We start from the raw sequence: 24068 nt of genomic DNA on the forward strand, positions 1-24068 counted from the left end.
TGCAATTTTACTTCGTCGTAGTCGACACTGGAATCAGAATCCGTGTAGGTAGTAGTGTCTTGTGTTAAGGGACGCTTTTGAGACCCCGACGGGCCCTGTGAGTCGGTCCAATCCGAGGATTGACCGCCTGATGTCCCCCCTAATTCAGCCTTATCAAGCCTTTTATGTAAAGATGCCACACTTGCATTCAACATATGCCACATGTCCATCCAATCCGGAGTCGGCACAACCGACGGGGACACACCACTCATTTGCTCCACCTCCTCCTTGGAGAAGGCTTCCGCCTCAGACATGTCGACACACACGTACAGACACCCCACACACACAGGGATTAACCTATAAGGGGACAAAACCCCAACCAGGCCCTAAGGAGAGACAGAGAGAGAGTATGCCAGCACACACCAGCGCTTAAAAACTCTGGAAAAAATATGACCAGATAGTGCTTTTCTATATATAATATACCAATTCCCACTCACTGCGTCGCTAATGTGCCCCCCTCCTCTTTTTTCCAGCCTGTGAAGTTCAGCAGGGGAGAGACCAGGGAGCCAGAGTTTTCCTCATGCAGCTTCTGTGGAGAAAATGGCGCTGCTTAGTGCTGAGGATCAAGCCCCGCCCACCCGACGGCGGGCTTCGGTCCCAGTGATTTTTCAATTAAAATGGCGGGGGATCATAGATTTACTGCCTCCGCAGCCTTATCAATCTGCATGTGCCCAAATGTGAGGTTTATTGCTGCCCAGGGCGCCCCCCCCTGCGCCCTGCACCCTTCAGTGCTGCTCTGTGTGTGTGAGACTGGGAGCAATGGCGCGCAGCGGTACCTCATGAAGATCTGATGTCTTCTGCCTTCTCATCCGGCTTCTATCTTCGGCATCTGTGAGGAAGACGGCGGCGCGGCTCCGGGACGAACCCCAGGTGAGACCTGTGTTCCAACTCCCTCTGGAGCTAATGGTGTCCAGTAGCCTTAGAAGCAGTGCCCGACTTGACAAGCCAGCTCTGCTTCTCTCTCCTCGGTCCCACGATGCAGGGAGCCTGTTGCCAACAGGACTCCCTGAAAATAAAAAACCTAACAAAATTTTTCTTCAACAGAAAACTCCGGAGAGCTCTCTGCAGTGCCAGTGCACACCCATAGTCAAAGTTCTTTTAGGTGCCCTATCTCCTGCGGAGCCCGTCTATACCCCATGGTCCTTACGGAGTCCCCAGCATCCTCAAGAACGTAAGAGAAAATTAATTATTTTTTACTGCACTTGGGTAAGGCAGCACTTCTGTACTCTATGAACTTACGACCTGCTGTGTCATTAGGCATGCCAAGGACAAGTATAGAACCTCAGAGTGATATAATGACTTGGTTGAAAATCACAGACGTAAGCTAGAAGCATAGATCAATGCATTCATTAAACGCTGCAGGACATCACGCTTAAGCCTCTAAATGAAAGTTATCTGAAGGTTTAAGTTGCCATAAAGTACCCGGACAGTGCCCCCCATTCACAGCGAGCACTAGTGCACACAGTGAGTGTTAGCCTTAGGGGTTCAATTTACCCCAGCGACAACCAGAACAAGTGCAATTATACCGGCCTAATAAAATGCATACCGACCTTTTATATAGTTTTGGTTTCATATAGTCCGAGACCAATGTACTTTAATAATGCAGCAAGGACTACAGATCTACTGGAGAGTACGGTACCACCACCAGGCTGAAATCAATAGCTGGGAACACACACTATGCAGCAGAACATTTATTTTTATAGTTTACAAATAACCAGTCATTCAAGAACGATAAAAAGAAAATCAATTGAAATACATCAATATTTAATAGTGTCTCGTAGGCAAAATGATAACATTGAGTATATTGCCAACAGCCTTACGCCCGGCTGCCGCATCAGGATGCTTCAGATGAAGAACAATCTGACATCTAAGGCTTCTCTGAAATCATCTTGCAGAGTAATCTCTAAGGAGAGACTAAAGGGGTCTTGGCCACTCTAAAAAGAAAATGACTGTAGTTCTTTAACCAAGCATATACTTAGAGGGTGGCATGACAGTAAGCCAAACTAGGAAGGTAATTGCGTTGGGGGCCGCCCTCTGCCTCTCCCCTAGCAGACCCTACTGCAGGTATAAAAGCACACAAAAGTTTGTCATTTCCTTTCTTTTTAAAGCAAAATAACTTTATTGTTCTGAAACGATGGTCAACAAACTGACAATGTCATAACTTATTTTTAGGTCCTATAACAATTCTATTCATCAGTCTCTATATTCATCAAGGAAACCTCCATTTGCTGCAATTACAGCTTTGCGTAATTGTCTGTGTCGTCTAGCCCTGTAAAGCTAGCGGACTGCGCAGTAAGTCTGCATGATGGTGCGAAAGGAGACAAATGTGGACACTGCTTACAAGTGCCATTAACATGCTGGATCACTAGTTAAAATCCTTTCCTGGGTATGGTTTCCATCATGTGTAATAGAGGGGAGGGAGTTTGTCCCCTATGACCCCGAGGGATACTGCGACCCAATTATCTGCAACTGGGAGCCAAGCCGTACGTATGAAAGCAGGAACTGTCAAAGGACAACAAAAACCCATCCAGTCCTATATAGAGTGAAAGAACATTCTACCTATCTCTGGAAAGGGCTTTGTCATCTACAGGCACTATGCAAATAATTAATCACCACCAATTGGATGGCTCATTTCCTCCTGTGTAGCAGCTGCCTTCATATAAATAGTGACATGCAGCACAGCTCTTTACCACGCACACAATGCATTTCCCAAACACTAGCCATTCCAGCTAATATAGTTACATAACTTGATGGCAAAAGATTTGCTCCCCATGAAACGCGCTATAGCGATAGTTACGACGTTACCTGCTTGCTGCCGTAGAATCTTTGATTTTCTTCCCGTCCAGGGAGGCTAAATGCTGTTCCAAAGCATCGAGTAGACTGCTTGGGGCCTGTGAAAAGAAAGCACCTAAGTGATCGCAGCATAGTAGGTGTAGTGGTTAGTATTACTGCCTGACACTCCTGAGGTCATTAGTTTAATTCCTGAAAAAGGCACTGTGCGAGGTCTGTACATCCCTCTAGCTGTAATGGGATATGGAATACAGATAGTTAGCTCCACTGTAACCGAGACGGATACTAATTACAGAAATAGTCCGCTGCAGAAATGTGTGCGCGGTTTATAGAGAATAAAAAAAGCCAAATTCAGCCGTGATATACTGAGGCAGGTATCACATTTATATTCACTCAATCATTTTTACCAATGTGAGATTAATGTACGACCCTGGATATGCCAGACAGCAGTTATGCCACCTGTACCACCACGTACTGACACGGGAGGCAGAAGCTAGGGGTTGCATGGGACTCTCAAACTATTGCATGCAGGCATAGCTCCACTATGGATCCAGCCCCAGCACGACGCACTTTGTGGTCTCTGATGCAGAAGAAATCAGTCTCACTTTGGGGAAGAGCCTAGGATAAGAATTACCCAGGCAGTGTCAGTCCCTGCATGTCACTGAATCGCTACACGTATGAATAGCAGCACAGAGCCACGGAAATAATGGCTATTTACAGGTCAACTCTGTACGCCTTTTGTATGTGCAGAACACAAGCTATCCTATCACATTACTGTTGGAAGCCAGGATTCCTTGGAGACAGAGGACATGCATTCCCCCGTGTGACAGTACAGGCGTGTATGATCAGCAGGGGTTTAGAAGTAAAAGGTGTACAACCTGTGGGGTATGACCTAAAGTGCAACAGTTTTCAGGTTCCCCCGATTGTCATATACAACTTACATTCTGTTGGGATCCAATTTTTTTTGGAAGGGGGTGGGGGGGGAATTCCACAATACTGGCACTTAGGACCCAACAAACCCTAGATACTGCAGTGTGTAGTAGCTGCCTGCGGCAGTCTTTGTCAGCCTGAGATCAATACACCAGAATCTAACTGCACCAGCTAGAAATACATCCACGGTGTGGCTTTCTGCATGTGACGGAGCCCTGTTTTCAGGGAAATCTCTGCAGCGTGTACTCGCAGCTGGAAACCAGACATCTGGACAGTGGTGAGCTGGCAGATTCCTTGTAGAGAGTGTGCACCAAACGTCAAGTGAACCCCCCCCCCCCCCACAACCACATTCCTCTGGCATCCATCTAAGAGATTAAAGCAATGAGCCACAGCTTATATATCATCTCCCACTGTGGTCTGCTGCCTGGAATCATGGACAAATGCCTCTTCCCACGAATGTGGCTGTAACACTCACGGTGACCACAAGGAAACACTGACGAGGACATCGTTATGCAGTGACTTGTCCCGGCTTTGTTGTACAGCTCTCACCGTAATGGTGACGTGGACTGAAAATTCCCACTTGCATCACCCTTGTGGGTTTCCCCAAACTCTTCCAAAGTGACTTGTCGTTAGATTAAACCTTTGACGATGGCTAAATTAAAATACTGCCCTTAACGGTTAAACAAAGATGATTATGTCAAAGTCAGAAAAATATCTCTATACACACTGCCATATTTGCACCTCATACACGTCCGCGCTGCGCATGCGTACGCTCTCCCGTGCGTGCGCATACTCACAGTCGCGGGCACCCGCAGGCGCACGGTATGCGTATTTACGGTAGAGTTTATGTGATCGTAGCGTGCGACTCAATCATTACATATTTTAACTATATAATGTATTTTGTAGATCATGGTCCCTTTGATAGATTCTGAAAGTTTAGTTAATATAGCATGTTCCTGGACAGAGGGATCCCTCTTTGTATTGTACGAAGGGTCTAACAGGAGTCATACAGTGGTGTTTAGTACCCATCGGAAGAGTATTTAATTAGCAATATTCCGGTGTTGGTTTGGAGCGGATTAATCGCTCGTGCGAATAGTTATGGACATAAGAAGTTTATGTCCATTTACTATTATTTGCTCTTACTTAGCCATGCGGCGGGAAACCCAGTATCCCACCCACCTGAGCTGTTGGAAATCGTCACAGCCCACCTGTATGAATCAACCTATGACCTTTTGTTATAATGCGAAGCCGAATTCCTGTGTCCAATGAACAATGAGATTGTAGGGACCATTGAATTGTATTGTGTGTGGGGCATAAATAGACAAGCCGATCACATCCAGCTCACTCTTCAACGGTTATCATTGCTGAAAATCGGGAGCTGGATGTCCAGAGGCGCATGCGATCGTTCCCCTTGTGCGTAAGTGTTTCTCCGCAATCATATTGTTCTTACTGTTATTGTGAGCCATTTCTCTCTATTTCTCTCTCTTCTCCTCTTTCTCTCTTATTTTCCCTTAAAACATAATTGTATTGTATTGTATTTCCTGTGTAGTTATCTGGTTAGGTAGTCTATGTTATATTGTAGTGTATGACTTGTATTGTGTTAATTCTTTTGCAAGTATATCATTCATAATATATATATATATTAGGCGTTGGACCCTAAGCCCAGGTATCTGTGTATTTCTTGTAGTGTTAAGTATTCACAGGGCGTCGGTGACGCTCAAACAGCTTTTAAGTTAATAAGGTTACACTAGGTTGCATCTACACCCTATCTCTACACTAAGGCTTTACAGCATATTACATTGTTTATGGTTTAGATATAAAGGTTTAACATTGTGAGCGTCAGCGCCGCTGGTGATCTCCTCGTGGTCCCGAGCGTCCGCTACGCTATAGCGAATCATTACGTTAGACGGCAGCCAATAGCGTGCCTGCCTGTGATCTCTTGGCCGTGAGCGAATGTGACGCTTGAGCGTCTCGACTACGGCTAAGCGATTGCTACGCAACGAGCGTACCCTTACGGTACTCCATACGTGAATAACGTACAGTGTTCTTAGACCTCACAAAGGGTTTTATATAAGATAAATATTTAGCTTTATCAATTAGAACACAGAGTAGCCGTGCCAAGGTCTTTACCCGTCCTGTAGTACAGGCTGGCATGTTATAAGATTTGGGATTTAAAATGAACACACCCGAGTCAGACTTTGGTGTAGTATTCTAGTATCCACTCACCGGTCTATTTAGGGCAGGGCACCGACCATCTGAGAGCGTACATTAGAGCGCGGTGAGAGCATCTATTCACCCGGCAGTGAGAACTCATCCTCAAATCCCCCCCAAACACACACACTGCAGCCCGCAGGTGAGACGGCGTGGACAGAGAGCGGTGCACCAGTCCCCACATCCACAGTGCAGGCAGCAGAGACACAGTGGGTGATCGGTGGTGTGCCAGGACGCCTCCATAAGAGCAGGGTGCATTTCAGTACTTAACAATCGTCCAGGGCGTGGCGCCCCATGGAAATAGCCAAGCGGGAATGCAAATATTTCTTACAAAGACTGTCTCCCAGACTCCCGCTATTACAGTCCAGACTTTCCCCCCAGAAATGCACTGTGTGGATTGGTGGATCCATACACGTGGCAGAGGCAGTGACACCACGGCAAATCACTCTGCATTTTTGAGGTGTTTGACATTCCAATCTAAATACTGCCCTAACCATGTGGGGAAAGGCGACCGCTCTCTGTAATGCAGAATGTGTGTTTGTGGTAACCCTTTACTTACTAACAGAGCTGCAATGTAATGTCCTAGAGAGGACAGCTGCTTCACATACTGCAAACTGGAAAGAACACTGCAGCAATTTAACCTTTGGAGAGTCTTAGCCAAATCCAGCAAAATGTTCCTTACCTGGGAAAGATCGGGTATATCGCCCCTGTCAATCCCGACTTGCTGCATAGAGGAGAGAGGGGGAGAGAAAAGCAAATGTGACTCAGCAGAACAATGACCGAAATCACCCCGGCTCCCGGAGGCAGACATTCACGCTGTCCTATCCATTCTCTAGGAACTAGTGCCATCCCAGATAGGTGTAGTATTGTATGCCGGCGGCCGGGCTCCCGGCGACCAGCGCCGGAATCCCGACCGTCAGCATACCGACAGCGTGGCGAGTGCAAATGAGCCCCTTGCGGGCACAGTGGCGCGTAATTCTCCCTCCAGGGGGGTCGCGGACCACCAAGAGGGAGATAAAGTGTTGGTATGCCGGCTGTCAGGATTCCGCACCAGTATACTGTGCGCCGGGTTCCCGACAGCCGGCAAACTATAGACCACCCCATCCCAGATGCATGAGACACTGGAGAGCATGATGATCAGTAGCTGCCATTACCTACCTATACACAGGGTTGGGGCTGGGTGACCGGCGTTCAGCATACCGACGCCGGGATCCCGACCACCAGGATGCCGGCAGGGGGCCGAGCGCAACTAAGCCCCTTGCATTCTTGGTGGCTCGCCACAGGTTCTATTCCCAATCTATGGGTGTTGTGGACACCCACAAGTGGGAATAATCATGTGCACCCTGCTGGCAAGGATCCAGGGCGTCCGTATGCGAACCGCCGGGATCCCGACCGCCGGTCACCTGACCATGCACCCCCATCCTGCCAGCTCCTGGCAGATTTCACACCACAAATAGGCATATACTGTAAGACCAAACTATAAAACAAAAACCCATAGACACACAATACAAATACCCCCGTAATATGGTGTATAAGCTGAGCTTTGCGGAGAAGAGAGAATTCCACAAGGAGATACGGTCATTAAATCGACCACTATTTGTCGACATGCATTAGGTCAACATGATCCATAGGTCGACATGAGTTCTCCCTTTTTTTTTTTAAATCTTTTTGAACTTTTTCACACTTTACGAACCACGTGGACTACAATTGGGAACAATTGCCCAAAGCATGGCGAGCGAAGCGAACCATGCGAGGGGACACGGTGCACTAATTGGGGTTCCCCGTCACTTTAAGAAGAAAACAACACCAAAAACAGTCAAAACACTCATGTCAACCAATAGTGGTCGACCTAATGACTGTCGACCTGAGTGTGGTCGGCCTAATGACCCGTGCCCTCCAGAAGTTTACATGTAGGACAGCAGTAATTGGGGTCTGGGAGGCCAATAACGAGACAGCAGGCGTTCTCTTACCTCCGCTACTTTCAGAAACTCAGAGATTCGGGTCATTCTGGTCAGGAACTTCTTGTAAATATCCAGCCCATCTTTACACTGATTCTTCTTCATGTCAAAATATTTTTCTAGGGAGAGGAGTTGGTAAAGATCACTACGTGCCGGAAAGGCTGACACAAGCAGACATCATGGAAGGTTATAAGTTTTCTTCCCCATGTGGCGCTCCACAAACACCACGTCCAGCTGAGAACAAGCAACGGGTGGGGAAAACGCTTCTGCCGCTCAGCAGGGTGTCCTGACCCAGTGTCAGCTGGTCACAAAGTGGCATTTCAGTTACAGCATCACATTTATGGGTACCCTCGTCTTCAATACGAGTGACATTTTCTGGTAAACCAATGGGGGTGGGGTAGGTGGAATAAATTCAAAGTGACAGAAAAGACGGGCTGGTCTGGAGCGGCACACTGTGCCAGACGGTATTCTTAATTTAAACCCCCCTCAACCTCCCACAGTGGGCTCTGTACTATTACACTACAGATTTGTTTTTATTTTTTTTTCTAATTTAAGCTGTCATTGAAACGCTCACAGCGTGAATCCAAAATAAGCGTACACAGTCTAAACTACATAAAACGGTTATTACTGGAATGCACCATCCGCGAGAATCATCCCTGACAATGTAACATGGCAGCTGCCGCTTGCTTTGACAGTCGTCTGCTGAAACGCGGCTGAATTATTTATGCCAATATCACTTATTTAATAACACTTTAAAAAAAAGATTTTTTTTGAAGAGCAGAAGTTAACGGATTTAAGACTATTGATGCAACTTCTTAAATTGCTTAACGAGCAGAACGCGGAGCATATTTACCTAGAAGATTAATTATCCCTTCGTTGTACGCAGCAAACAGTCTGATGGCATCTTTGAAGAGCAGCATGAAAGCAGCATTAATGACGCCATTTGTCAGCTCGTTGGCATTTACCTGCGGTTGGAGTGAAAGATTCATGGGAAAAATTGCATGCAATCTAACACAGTAACGAGAATAATATCTTGCAGGATTACAGAGAACAGGCACGCATACGTATAAATAGGGAACAGCGAACCCAACTGTTCTTTAGGGTATTTGCTGCAAGCAAAAACAGACACAAAAATTGGTATTCAACTCCCCCCACTCTGACAGCACGTCTGCAGAGTCCCTAAACAAACTGCGGCTATATGCTTCTAGGTGAAAAGTCTCACCATCAGAAACCTCATTAAGAATGGAAGTTAAGGGACGTGGCTGAAAGTTAGGACGACACAGGAAAATCTGAAAGAACTGCTCATTAGCTGGTGAGATCTACACATAGCATGTAACAAGGGTTCTGCATATATCCCATATAGGGGGGGGGTATACAATTAGCTCAGTTTTATCGCCTAGGTGAAAAAACTGCGCTTTTTCGCTATTATTAGGGCGAATGGAGATTAGTCCTATGCATTAGCAGGGGTGGATTTTCACCTAGGTAAAAAATGCCGGCACTGGCGAAAAACCCGTGGAACGGCGAATTCACTCCCGATCCACATGTTTTGACGAATCTGCAAGCGGTTTTCGCCGGTTTTGGGGGCCATTTTCGCCAATGCCTATTTGCCTGCAAAAATAAGAATTTACTTACCGATAATTCTATTTCTCGGAGTCCGTAGTGGATGCTGGGGTTCCTGAAAGGACCATGGGGAATAGCGGCTCCGCAGGAGACAGGGCACAAAAAGTAAAACTTTAGGATCAGGTGGTGTGCACTGGCTCCTCCCCCTATGACCCTCCTCCAAGCCAGTTAGGTACTGTGCCCGGACGAGCGTACACAATAAGGGAGGAATTTTGAATCCCGGGTAAGACTCATACCAGCCACACCAATCACACCGTACAACTTGTGATCTAAACCCAGTTAACAGTATGATAACAGCGGAGCCTCTAAAAAGATGGCTCACAACAATAATAACCCGATTTTTGTAACTATGTACAAGTATTGCAGATAATCCGCACTTGGGATGGGCGCCCAGCATCCACTACGGACTCCGAGAAATAGAATTATCGGTAAGTAAATTCTTATTTTCTCTATCGTCCTAGTGGATGCTGGGGTTCCTGAAAGGACCATGGGGATTATACCAAAGCTCCCAAACGGGCGGGAGAGTGCGGATGACTCTGCAGCACCGAATGAGAGAACTCCAGGTCCTCTTTTGCCAGGATATCAAATTTGTAGAATTTTACAAACGTGTTCTCCCCTGACCACGTAGCTGCTCGGCAGAGTTGTAATGCCGAGACCTCTCGGGCAGCCGCCCAAGATGAGCCCACCTTCCTTGTGGAATGGGCCTTAACCGATTTAGACTGTGGCAGGCCTGCCTCAGAATGTGCAAGTTGAATTGTGTTACAAATCCAACGAGCAATCGCCTGCTTAGAAGCAGGCGCACCCAACTTGTCGGGTGCATACAGTATAAACAGCGAGTCAGATTTTCTGACTCCAGCTGTCCTGGAACATATTTTCAGGGCCCTGACAACTCCTAGCAACTTGGAGTCCTCCAAGTCCCTAGTAGGTGCAAGGCACCACAATAAGCTGGTTCAGGTGAAACACTGACACCACCTTAGGGAGAGAACTGGGGACGAGTCCGCAGCTCTGCCCTGTCCGAATGGACAAACAGATATGGGCTTTTTTGAGAAAAAACCACCAATTTGACACTCGCCTGGTCCAGGCCAGGGCCAAGAGCATGGTCACTTTTTATGTGAGATGCTTCAAATCCACATATTTGACTGGTTTTAAACCAATGTGATTTGAGGAATCCCAGAACTACGTTGAGATCCCACAGTGCCACTGGAGGCACAAAAAAGGGGTTTGTATATGCAATACTCCCTTGACAAACTTCTGGACTTCAGGAACTGAAACCAATTCTTTCTGGAAGAAAATTTACAGGGCCGAATTTGAACCTTAATGGACCCCAATTTGAGGCCCATAGACACTCCTGTTTGCAGGAAATGCAGGAAACGACCGAGTTGAAATTTCTTTGTGGGGCCTTCCTGGCCTCACACCACGCAACATATTTTCGCCACACGTGGTGATAATGTTGTGCGGTCACCTCCTTTCTGGCTTTGACCAGGGTAGGAATGACCTCTTCCGGAATGCCTTTTTTCCCTTAGGATCCGGCTTTCCATCGCCATGTCGACAAACGCAGCTGCGGTAAGTCTTGGAACAGACATGGTACTTGCTGAAGCAAGTCCCTTCTTAGCGGCAGAGGCCATAAGACCTCTGTAAGCATCTCTTGAAGTTCCGGGTACCAAGTCTTTCTTGGCCAATCCGGAGCCATGAGTATAGTTCTTACTCCTCTACGTCTTATAATTCTCAGCACCTTAGGTATGAGAAGCAGAGGAGGGAACACATACACCGACTGGTACACCCACGGTGTTACCAGAACGTCCACATCTATTGCCTGAGGGTCTCTTGACCTGGCGCAATACCTGTCCCGTTTTTTGTTCAGACGGGACGCCATCATGTCCACCTTTGGTATTTCCCAACGGTTTACAATCATGTGGAAAAAACTTCTCAATGAAGTTTCCACTCTCCCGGGTGGAGGTCGTGCTGAGGAAGTCTGCTTCCCAGTTTCCATTCCCGGGATGAAAAACTGCTGACAGTGTTATCACATGATTTTCCGCCCAGCGAAAAGTCCTTGCAGTTTCTGCCATTGCCCTCCTGCTTCTTGTGTCGCCCTGTCTGTTTACGTGGGCGACTGCCGTGATGTTTTTCCCACTGGATCAATACCGGCTGACCTTGAAGCAGAGGTCTTGCTAAGCTTAGAGCATTATAAATTTACCCTTAGCTCCAGTATATTTATGTGGAGAAAAGTCTCCATACTTGATCACACTCCCTGGAAATTTTTTCCTTGTGTGACTGCTCCCCAGCCTCTCAGGCTGGGCTCCGTGGTTACTAGCATCCAATCCTGAATGCCGAATCTGCTGCCCTCTAGAAGATGAGCACTCTATAACCACCACAGGAGAGACACCCTTGTCCTTGGATATTGGGTTATCCGCTGATGCATCTGAAGATGCGATCCGGACCATTTGTCCAGCAGATCCCACTGAAAAGTTCTTACGTGAAATCTGCCGAATGGAATTGCTTCGTAGGAAGCCACCATTTTTACCAGGACCCTTGTGCAATGATGCACAGTTTTTAGGAGGTTCCTGACTTGCTCGGATAACTCCCTGGCTTTCTCTTCCGGGAGAAACACCTTTTTCTGGACTGTGTCCAGAATCATCCCTAGGCACAGCAGACGTGTCGTCGGGATCAGCTGCGATTTTGGAATATTTAGAATCCACCCGTGCTGATTGTAGCAGTATCCGAGATAGTGCTACTCCGACCTCCAACTGTTCCCTGGACTATGCCCCTATCAGGAGATCGTCCAAGTAAGGGATAATTAAGACGCCTTTTCTTCGAAGAAGAATCATCAATTCGGCCATTACCTTGGTAAAGACCCCAGGGTGCCGTGGACAATCCAAACGGCAGCGTCTGAAACTGATAGTGACAGTTCTGCACCACGAACCTGAGGTACCCTTAGTGAGAAGGGCAAATTTGGGACATAGAGGTAAGCATCCCTGATGTCCCGGGACACTATATAGTCCCCTTATTCCTGGTTCGTTATCACTGCTCTGAGTGACTTCATCTTAATTTGAACCTTTGTAAGTGTTCAAAAAAAAATTTTAGAATAAGTCTCACCTAGCCTTCTGGCTTCAGTACCACAATATAGTGTGGAATAATACCCCTTTTCTGTAGTAGGAGGGGTAATTTAATTATCACCTGCTGGGAATACAGCTTGTGAATTTTTTCCCATACTACCTCCTTGTTGGAGGGAGACTTGGTAAAGCAGACTTCAGGAGCCTGCGAAGGGGAAACGTCTCGACATTCCCATCTGTACCCCCGGGATACTACTTGTAGGATCCAGGGGTCCTGTACGGTCTCAGCGCCATGCTGAGAACTTGTCAGACGCGGTGGAACGCTTCTGTTCCTGGGAATGGGCTGCCTGCTGCAGTCTTCTTCCCTTTCCTCTATCCCTGGGCAGATATGTTCTTATAGGGACGAGAGGACTGAGGCTGAAAAGACGGTGTCTTTTTCTGCAGAGATGTGACTTAGGGTAAAAAACGGTGGATTTTCCAGCAGTTGCCGTGACCACCAGGTCCGATGGACCGACCCCAAACAAGTCCTCTTCCTGTATACGGCCATACTGTGCCGTTTGGAATCTGCATCACCTGACCACTGTCGTGTCCATAAACATCTTCTGGCAGATATGGACATCGCGTTTATTCATGATGCCAGAGTGCAAATATCCCTCTGTGCATCTCGCATATATAGAAATGCTCTATAGTCAATAAAATACTGTCCCTGTCAAGGGTATCAATATTTTTAGTCAGGGAATCCGACCAAGCCACCCTAGCTCTGCACATCCAGGCTGAGGCGATCGCTGGCCGCAGTATAACACCAGTATGTGTGTATATACTTTTTATTATATTTTCCAGCCTTGTCAGCTGGTCCTTGAGGACGGCCCTATCTATAGACGGTACCGCCACTTGTTTTGATAAGCGTGTGAGCGCCTTATCCACCTTAAAGGGTGTTTCCCAACGCGCCCTAACTTCTGGCGGGAAAGGGTATACCGCCCATAATTTTCTATCGGGGGGAACCCACGCATCATCACACACTTTATTTAATTTATCTGATTCAGGAAAAACTATGGTAGTTTTTTCACATCCCACATAATACCCTCTTTTGTGGTACTTGTAGTATCAGAAATACGTAACACCTCCTTCATTGCCTTTAACGTGTGGCCCTAATAAGGAATACGTTTGTTTATTCACCGTCGACACTGGATTCAGTGTCCCTGTCTGTGTCTGTGTCGACCGACTAAAGTAAACGGGCGTTTTAAAACCCTTGACGGTGTTTTTGAGACGTCTGGACCGTACTAATTGTTTGTCGGCCGTCTCATGTCGTCAACCGACCTTGCAGCGTGTTGACATTATCACGTAATTTCCTAAATAAGCCATCCATTCCGGTGTCGACTCCCTAGAGAGTGACATCACCATTACAGGCAATTGCTCCGCCTCCTCACCAACATCGTCCTCCTACCTGTCGACACACACGTACCGACACACAGCACACACACAGGGAATGCTCTGATAGAGGACAGGACCCACTAGCCCTTTGGAGAGACAGAGGGAGAGTTTGCCAGCACACACCAAAAACGCTATAATTATATAGGGACAACCTTATATAAGTGTTTTCCCTTATAGCATCTTAATATATATATAAGCATATCGCCAAATTAGTGCCCCCCCTCTCTGTTTTAACCCTGTTTCTGTAGTGCAGTGCAGGGGAGAGCCTGGGAGCCTTCCCTCCAGCCTTTCTGTGAGGGAAAATGGCGCTGTGTGCTGAGGAGATAGGCCCCGCCCCTTTTTCGGCGGCCTCGTCTCCCGCTCTTAACGGATTCTGGCAGGGGTTAAATATCTCCATATAGCCTCCGGAGGCTATATGTGAGGTATTTTTAGCCAAAATAGGTATTCATTTGCCTCCCAGGGCGCCCCCCTCCCAGCGCCCTGCACCCTCAGTGACTGCCGTGTGAAGTGTGCTGAGAGGAAAATGGCGCACAGCTGCAGTGCTGTGCGCTACCTTTAGAAGACTGAGGAGTCTTCTGCCGCCGATTCTGGACCTCTTCTTACTTCAGCATCTGCAAGGGGGCCGGCGGCAAGGCTCCGGTGACCATCCAGGCTGTACCTGTGATCGTCCCTCTGGAGCTGATGTCCAGTAGCCAAGAAGCCAATCCATCCTGCACGCAGGTGAGTTCACTTCTTCTCCCCTAAGTCCCTCGTTGCAGTGATCCTGTTGCCAGCAGGACTCACTGTAAAATAAAAAACCTAAGCTAAACTTTCCTAAGCAGCTCTTTAGGAGAGCCACCTAGATTGCACCCTTCTCGGCCGGGCACAAAAATCTAACTGGCTTGGAGGAGGGTCATAGGGGGAGGAGCCAGTGCACACCACCTGATCCTAAAGTTTTACTTTTTGTGCCCTGTCTCCTGCGGAGCCGCTATTCCCCATGGTCCTTTCAGGAACCCCAGCATCCACTAGGACGATAGAGAAACTAAGGTGAAACGGCATGGGCGAAAATGTATTAAAAAACGGGAAAAATAACCAGCAAATGAAAACGGTGGGTTGAATTAGTTTGGTTTCTTTTTTTCGGCTAGACTGTTGTAATTGTTGTTGGCATGTCCCGAGATGGACATGTGACGTGGGAGCGGTGGGGAGGTGCGCCGTCTCCTCACCAATGGCTCTCATTGCCACAATGGAGACGGACAGACCAAGGGACTATTCATGAAGCAGTGAAGAGAGTGGAGAAGTGAGCCTGTGGAGAAGTTGCCCTTGGCAACCAATCAGCTGCTCCGAACAAATGTATAGTATGCAAGAAAATGTTACTTCAATGCTGATGGGTAACTTCTCCACTTGCTCACTTCTCCGCCCTTTTCACTGCTTCATGAATAGACCTCCAAGAGAGGAGAACAGTGCCAGAAAGGTATGTATTACAGTGGGGCGGGGCTGTGGTGACCCAGCATATGTTAGGTCCATATTACCAGTCAGATATAGAATAATGCCACTGGACGAGTTTACTTTCTCAGAACTCTTCAATGGATAAGAAGTTACTGATTCATAGATTCAAACATTGCACAATACAAAATTCTGAGTAACGTCATACTGTGCAAAGATCATTACCACGTTTCAATTTCATACACCGTATGTCTCAAGAGTAGACTTCAGTAAAGCTAATAACCGCTAAATCCTGTACAGTAGTGTAACACAACACACCTTATGGAACACACCACTAATGATACTGCAGTAAGAAAATCCAGGCTATTATAACATATGGATCAGTGATCAACTCTTACGTCTACACCCGGTACTAGAGGAAGGGACTTTACAGGGCAAAATAAACCCCTTCATGTCTACAGCATATGTGGAATGCCAGCTCCCGGGCACCAGGCCATCAAACTCACATTGAAATCGAGCAGGGCGTCCATTTGGTTCTGTATGATGGGCATGGTCTTTAGTAATTTCTCTGTGTTCATTGTTCTCATCACCCCGTCAGCCCTAAAAACAAACATAAGGATAATTCATTAAGTCACCCTTAAACACATTGCACCATAAGGGAAATAGAATGAAACCTCTTCCTGCCAGGGTATAATAAGCTCTTATTCAAATGCCAATAATACAAATAGTAAAAGGACAGAGGCAGACAACACATTCTCCCAGCCGATACGGAACTGTATTTCTGACAGCGCTGGCAAGAGAGGGCTGAAATATATTACAGCGTCAGTATCTGCAGGAGACATAGGGGCAGATTTATCAAGCCTTGGAGAGTGGTAAGTTGCACGGTGATAAAGTACCAGCCAATCAGCTCCTGTTATTTTTCAAACACAACCTGTGACAAGGCAATTTGGAGCTGATTGGCTGGCATTTTATCACCGTGCTATTTATCACTCTCCAAGGCTTGGTAAATCTGGGCCATAGTACTGTACATAAACATTTTCATACTTTATATATAAACAGCAAAAGCTGAAACCTTCCCATAACTTGGATTATAATAATAATAAAAGTAAAACACTTCTATCTAAGATAACCCACACCTCTCCAGCAAAGACAAACTGTGCTGGCTAAAATATCGCCTTTCTGGAGACTTCTGCAAATCTACTAGCTATCACACCTACCCAAATCTCCGGACATGGCCTAATGAGTCTACTTCCAATCTCTTACCACAATTCAGTACTCTAACTGCAGATGCCTCCTTAATATATTTAAATCCATCACCCTGAGTACCATTACTGTTACATGTTTTAGTCTTACATCTATAGTGGGGAAAGTATTGGAAGGTATTCTAAGAGATAGTATTCAGAAGTTCCTTGAAGTCAATAAGGTCATTAAAAGGAATCAACATGGGTTTATGAAGGACAGATCCTGTCAAACCAATTTACTTGGCTTTTATGAAACAGTAAGCGCAAACCTAGATCAGGGTAAAGAGGTGGATGTAATCTTTTTAGATTTTGCCAAAGCATTCGACACTGTACCACACATGAGACTTATCTACAAGCTACAAGAATCAGGGCTAGGAAGCACAATATGCACTTGGGTCAAAAAAGATAATAGGGAGCAGCGCGTTGTGGTTAATGGATCTTTTTCAACTTGGACTGAAGTGCTAAGTGGTGTGCCGCAAGGCTCAGTATTAGGACCGCTATTGTTCAATATTTTCATTAACGACCTAACAGAAGGTCTAGAGAGCATGGTGTCAATTTTTGCAGATAATACCAAATTGTGTAAAGTTATAAATGCGGAGGGGGATGCTGAGTCGCTTCCGAACGACTTAGTTAAATTAGAAGCCTGGGCTGCGAAATGAAGAATGCGCTTCAATACAGACAAGTGTAAGGTAATGCACTGTGGTAACAACAACAAAAATAACACTTACCTACTAAATGGGGTAAAATTAGGGGATTCTGTACTGGAAAAGGACTTAGGTGTCCTCATAGATAGAAAACTAAGCAGTGGTACCCAAAGTAGGACTGCAGCAAAGAAGGCTAATAAGATATTAGCATGCATAAAACGGGGAATTGATGCTAGGGACGAGAGTATTATACTCCCGTTATATAAATCACTGGTGAGGCCACACCTTGAATACTGTGTACAATTCTGGGCACCTTACTACAAAAAGGATATCCTGGAGCTAGAAAAGGTTCAAAGGCGGGCGACCAAACTGATTAAGGGTATGGAGACGCTGGAATACGAAGAAAGGCTTGCAAGACTAGGCATGTTTACACTGGAAAAGAGGAGTTTAAGAGGGGACATGATCAACATTTACAAATATATAAGGGGACATTATACAGATCTTGCGCAGGACCTGTTTTTCTACAAAATAATCGTGCATAGGAGACCACAAATAGGTTGAACTCGATGGACAATTGTCTTTTTTCAACCTTAGATACTATATATTTTGCTTCATGGATGAGACATACAAGATCCAAAATGAAATATATACCTTTCCCAGCATCCTCTCTTCATGATCACCTTCACCTCTGCCCTATGGCCTCAAATCAGCTGGTCGTGGTCATCGCCTCCTGTGTTCATCTTAGCCTACATCTGTAATATCACCCCATCTGTAATCTCACCCCCGACCCTGCTGGTACCAGTCCAACATTATTGAAGCATGCAGCTATTACTCCTAATAGGAAAATAATTATGACCCAAAGAGACATATTTACTATTCCGTCTCCCAGCTCCCATGCCCCCCCAAACACCTAAAGAGAATGCCTTTCCTACAATCACCTCACCAGCTTCCTTTGCTCAACCAGCAGGACCAAGGTCAGCCAAGCTCCATTCACAAAACTTCAGAGAGCCAGCACTGTTTGGTGGATACTTGACCTCCGTAGGCTATCGTGCCCCATTTTCCACCTCTCTACACCGTTCACTCAACACGGACATTCGTCAACTTCCTGCAATCAAACAACCCACTGACCCTTGAACCCACAGTGCTCTGTGACTGTATAACACACTTTCACCCACTGCATGATCTGGAACTTAACCTCAGGCACCAAAGTCCGATTTACCTATATACTGTAACTGTTCCCACTTCTAAAGCCCTGAGGAATATGCTGGTGCTATAGGAATATGAATTAATATTGCTTTTGCTTCTTCAGCACTCAAAAAAAATATTAACCAGTTGCTCAAGTAATAATTGGTCATTTTAGCTGGAATCGACCTACATTTCAGCTACAGTCTGCGACATTCCAGGGAAGACAGATGAGTGAATTACTAGTTCTTTAATACCAGCCCCATTTAACTTTGGGGGACAAGATTGCAGTTATTGTAATTTACAATATTAATACACAGCCAAATATAGAAATCATTAGTTGCTCGGCAGAACCAGCCCTATAATAAATGACAGGTCCACTGCAACCACAGGTCACAGAACAGAACAGAAAGCGGGTACTTGCAGTACAACGGGAAGAATCACTGTACTCCCCATCTGAATTACCTAGCAGTCACCTGATATTACTAACATTTTCACCACCTTATGATATATGCACATCTTATATCCAGACCAGTATCTCGTCATATCCCGTACTTACCCTCGTTTTACTTTGGTGAAGTCAAAAGCAACTTGTCTGTAGGACACAGCCTTTTCATTCAGGTACCGGCTATACCGTCTAATAAACGTAGACATGTCATAACCTAGAGAAAGGGCGACACAAATTATTATCATAGTACAGCAACATATGAGTATTCCCCTGTGCACACTACCATGGATCGACAATTGGAATATTTCAAATCTATACGGTTTCTAGTAATCAGATGAAAACTGATCTAACAAAGCAAACTGAGCCAACCGGGCATGTTAGGCCTGTTATGTACCTATGAAGGCTAATACAGAATTGTCACGCCTAGATAGATTGCTGATGAAACATGAAGTGATTTGGCATGTGACTGGGTATAGTGACCTCTGCGCACTTCTCCGAGTCACTTGATGCAAAAAGTCACTTTTTACCAGAGTGCCCCCTTCCCTATCTAATCAGGGTGTATTAGCACCATGGTACAGCCTGCCCCACCAACCTTCATGGGTTTCCCAGTTAGGGGAGGGGGTTATTCAGTCACACAATAATTAGTGGACACCTTTTTATATATATTTACAGGGGACCAATTACCTGTTTCACAAGTCCTCTAGTCTTGTACTTGTTATTAAAAGAAAAAAAAATGCTTGCGAACTTAAACAACCACTTCGCTGTATTACAGTCTTTTTTTTTTAAAGACTAAAAGGAAATAAGAGTTGCCCATATATAATCTTGTACGCATGATAATAATAATCTCAGTTGCAGAACAAGAACATAGTGAGAGGAGAAAATAAAGAGATGGGGAACAGGAGGGCAACTTAAAACGGCCCGACCATGCAATGTTATTCCAGCAAGAAATAGAGAAAAGACGCGATGCTGGAACTTACCTTGTAGCCCACTTTTGTCCAAGAAATTGCTCAAATTGAACAATGTATTCCGTGAGGCCAGATACTGGATAAAGCGCTAAAGAAAAGAAAAAAAGTAATCAGATTATATATATATATATATATATATATATATATATATATATATATATATATATATATATATATATATATATATATATATACATACACACACACACACACACACACACATAGCTCAAAAAAATAAAGGGAACACTAAAGGTCTGGATTTGGGGTCACCCTCAAAATTAAAGTGCAAAAACACACTACAGGCTGATCCAACTTTGATGTAATGTCCTTAAAACAAGTCAAAATGAGGCTCAGTAGTGTGTGTGGCCTCCACGTGCCTGTATGACCTCCCTACAATGCCTGGGCATGCTCCTGATGAGGTGGCGGATGGTCTCAGAGTCCTGAGGGATCTCCTCCCAGACCTGGACTAAAGCATCCGCCAACTCCTGGACAGTCTGTGGTGCAACGTAGCGTTGGTGGATGGAGCAAGACATGATGTCCCAGATGTGCTCAATTGGATTCAGGTCTGGGGAACCGGCGGGCCAGTCCATAGCATCAATGCCTTTGTCTTGCAGGAACTGCTGACACACTCCAGCCACATGAGGTCTAGCATTGTCTTGCATTAGGAGGAACCCAGGGCCAATCGCACCAGCATATGGTCTCACAAGGGGTCTGAGGATCTCATCTCGGTACCTAATGGCAGTCAGGCTACCTCTGGCGAGCACATGGAGGGCTGTGCGGCCCCCCAAAGAAATGCCACACCACACCATTACTGACCCACTGCCAAACCGGTCATGCTGGAGGATGTTGCAGGCAGCAGAACGTTCTCCTTGGCGTCTCCAGGCTCTGTCACGTCTGTCACATGTGCTCAGTGAGAACCTGCTTTCATCTGTGAAGAGCACAGGGCGCCAGTGGCGAATTTGCCAATCTTGGTGTTCTCTGGCAAATGCCAAACGTCCTGCACGGTGTTGGTCTGTAAGCACAACCCCCACCTGTGGACGTCGGGCCCTCATACCACCCTCATGGAGTCTGTTTCTGATCGTTTGAGTAGACATGCACATTTGTGGCTTGCTGGAGGTTATTTTGCAGGGCTCTGGCAGTGCTCCTCCTGTTCCTCGTTGCACAAAGGCGGAGGTAGCGGTTCCGCTGCTGGGTTGTTGCCCTGCTACGGCCTCCTCCACGTCTCCTGATGTACTGGCCTGTCTCCTGGTAGCGCCTCCATGCTCTGGACACTACGCTGACAGACACAGCAAACCTTCTTGCCACAGCTCGCATTGATGTGCCATCCTGGATGAGCTGCACTACCTGAGCCACTTGTGTGAGTTGTAGGGAGGTCATACAGGCACGTGGAGGCCACACACACTACTGAGCCTCATTTTGACTTGTTTTAAGGACATTACATCAAAGTTGGATCAGACTGTAGTGTGTTTTTCCACTTTAATTTTGAGGGTGACTCCAAATCCAGACCTCCATGGGTTAAATAAGTTTGATTTCCATTGATAATTTTTGTGTGATTTTGTTGTCAGCACATTCAACTATGTAAAGAACAAAGTATTTAATAAGAATATTTCATTCATTCAGATCTAGGATGTGTTATTTTAGTGTACCCTTTATTTTTTTGAGGTGTGTGTGTGTGTGTGTGTGTGTGTGTGTGTGTGTGTGTGTATGTGAAGAAGTCTGATGAGACGAAACGCGTTGGGTTTCCTGCACTAACCCCTTGCTGTTCTTGAGTTAAGTTAAACTCCTTATCCTTTTTAAAATTTGGTCCTGACTTTTTATGTTTGTATGTTTTTATGCCTTTTTGGTAGAGATGAGCGGGTTCGGTTTCTTTGAATCCGAACCCGCACGAACTTCACTTTTTTTTCCACGGGTCCGAGCGACTCGGATCTTCCCGCCTTGCTCGGTTAACCCGAGCGCGCCCGAACGTCATCATGACGCTGTCGGATTCTCGCGAGGCTCGGATTCTATCGCGAGACTCGGATTCTATATAAGGAGCCGCGCGTCGCCGCCATTTTCACTCGTGCATTGAGATGGATAGGGAGAGGACGTGTCTGGCGTCCTCTCCATTAGAATAGAGATAGATAGATTAGATAGAGAGAGATTGTGCAGAGTCGCAGACAGAGTTAGTTTACCACAGTCAGTGACCAGTGCAGCAGCTAGTTAACTTTTATTTAATATAATATATCCGTTCACTTCTCTCTGCTATATCCGTTCTCTGCCTGAAAAAAAAAACGATACACAGCACAGTCAGTCACACAGTGTGACTCAGTCTGTGTGCACTCAGCTCAGCCCAGTGTGCTGCACAGTCATCAATGTATAAATTAAAAGCTTATAATTAATTGTGGGGGAGACTGGGGAGCACTGCAGGTTGTTAGCAGGAGCCAGGAGTACAATTATATTAATTAACAGTGCACACTTTTGCTGCAGGAGTGGTGACCAGTGCCTGACCACCAGTATAGTATTGTTGTATACTACTAATATCTCTTTAAATATCAACCAGTCTATATTAGCAGCAGACACAGTACAGTGCGGTAGTTCACGGCTGTGGCTACCTCTGTGTCGGCACACGGCAGGCAGTCCGTCCGACCAGAATTGTATTATTTATTATTATATACCTACCACCTAACCGTGGTTTTTTTTTCATTCTTTATACCGTCATAGTGTCATCCTAATTGTTACGAGTATACTACTATCTCTTTATCAACCAGTGTACAGTGCGGTAGTTCACGGCTGTGGCTACCTCTGTGTCGGCACACGGCAGGCAGTCCGTCCGACCAGAATTGTATTATTTATTATTATATACCTACCACCTAACCGTGGTTTTTTTTTCATTCTTTATACCGTCATAGTGTCATCCTAATTGTTACGAGTATACTACTATCTCTTTATCAACCAGTGTACAGTGCGGTAGTTCACGGCTGTGGCTACCTCTGTGTCGGCACACGGCAGGCAGTCCGTCCGACCAGAATTGTATTATTTATTATTATATACCTACCACCTAACCGTGGTTTTTTTTTCATTCTTTATACCGTCATAGTGTCATCCTAATTGTTACGAGTATACTACTATCTCTTTATCAACCAGTGTACAGTGCGGTAGTTCACGGCTGTGGCTACCTCTGTGTCGGCACACGGCAGGCAGTCCGTCCGACCAGAATTGTATTATTTATTATTATATACCTACCACCTAACCGTGGTTTTTTTTTCATTCTTTATACCGTCATAGTGTCATCCTAATTGTTACGAGTATACTACTATCTCTTTATCAACCAGTGTACAGTGCGGTAGTTCACGGCTGTGGCTACCTCTGTGTCGGCACACGGCAGGCAGTCCGTCCGACCAGAATTGTATTATTTATTATTATATACCTACCACCTAACCGTGGTTTTTTTTTCATTCTTTATACCGTCATAGTGTCATCCTAATTGTTACGAGTATACTACTATCTCTTTATCAACCAGTGTACAGTGCGGTAGTTCACGGCTGTGGCTACCTCTGTGTCGGCAGTCGGCAGGCAGTCCGTCCATCCATAATTGTATTATTATTATAATATATACCACCTAACCGTGGTTTTTTTTTCATTCTTTATACCGTCGTCATAGTGTCATACTAGTTGTTACGAGTATACTACTATCTCTTTATCAACCAGTGTACAGTGCGGTAGTTCACGGCTGTGGCTACCTCTGTGTCGGCAGTCGGCAGGCAGTCCGTCCATCCATAATTGTATTATTATTATAATATATACCACCTAACCGTGGTTTTTTTTTCATTCTTTATACCGTCGTCATAGTGTCATACTAGTTGTTACGAGTATACTACTATCTCTTTATCAACCAGTGTACAGTGCGGTAGTTCACGGCTGTGGCTACCTCTGTGTCGGCAGTCGGCAGGCAGTCCGTCCATCCATAATTGTATTATTATTATAATATATACCACCTAACCGTGGTTTTTTTTTCATTCTTTATACCGTCGTCATAGTGTCATACTAGTTGTTACGAGTATACTATCATCTCTTTATCAACCAGTGTACAGTGCGGTAGTTCACGGCTGTGGCTACCTCTGTGTCGGCAGTCGGCAGGCAGTCCGTCCATCCATAATT

General features: G+C 45.7%; 1 protein-coding gene across 13 annotated transcripts in view; it reads right to left on the reverse strand.

Moving 5' to 3' along the window:
• Window positions 1-24068, reverse strand: part of PICALM (phosphatidylinositol binding clathrin assembly protein) — a 160821-nt gene that overhangs the window by 41464 nt on the left and 95289 nt on the right. For all 13 annotated transcript variants that reach the window (XM_063951359.1, XM_063951357.1, XM_063951364.1 and 10 more), the window contains exons 3-9: window positions 19944-20019; window positions 19078-19180; window positions 15958-16051; window positions 8782-8893; window positions 7941-8047; window positions 6653-6694; window positions 2845-2930 (exon numbers count right to left, since the gene is read on the reverse strand). In XM_063951359.1, the coding sequence (XP_063807429.1) occupies window positions 2845-2930; window positions 6653-6694; window positions 7941-8047; window positions 8782-8893; window positions 15958-16051; window positions 19078-19180; window positions 19944-20019 (620 nt within the window). The remainder of the gene's footprint in view (window positions 1-2844; window positions 2931-6652; window positions 6695-7940; window positions 8048-8781; window positions 8894-15957; window positions 16052-19077; window positions 19181-19943; window positions 20020-24068) is intronic.

This window comes from Pseudophryne corroboree, chromosome 2 (assembly GCF_028390025.1).
Source record: "Pseudophryne corroboree isolate aPseCor3 chromosome 2, aPseCor3.hap2, whole genome shotgun sequence".
NCBI classification, from domain to species: Eukaryota; Metazoa; Chordata; class Amphibia; order Anura; family Myobatrachidae; genus Pseudophryne; species Pseudophryne corroboree.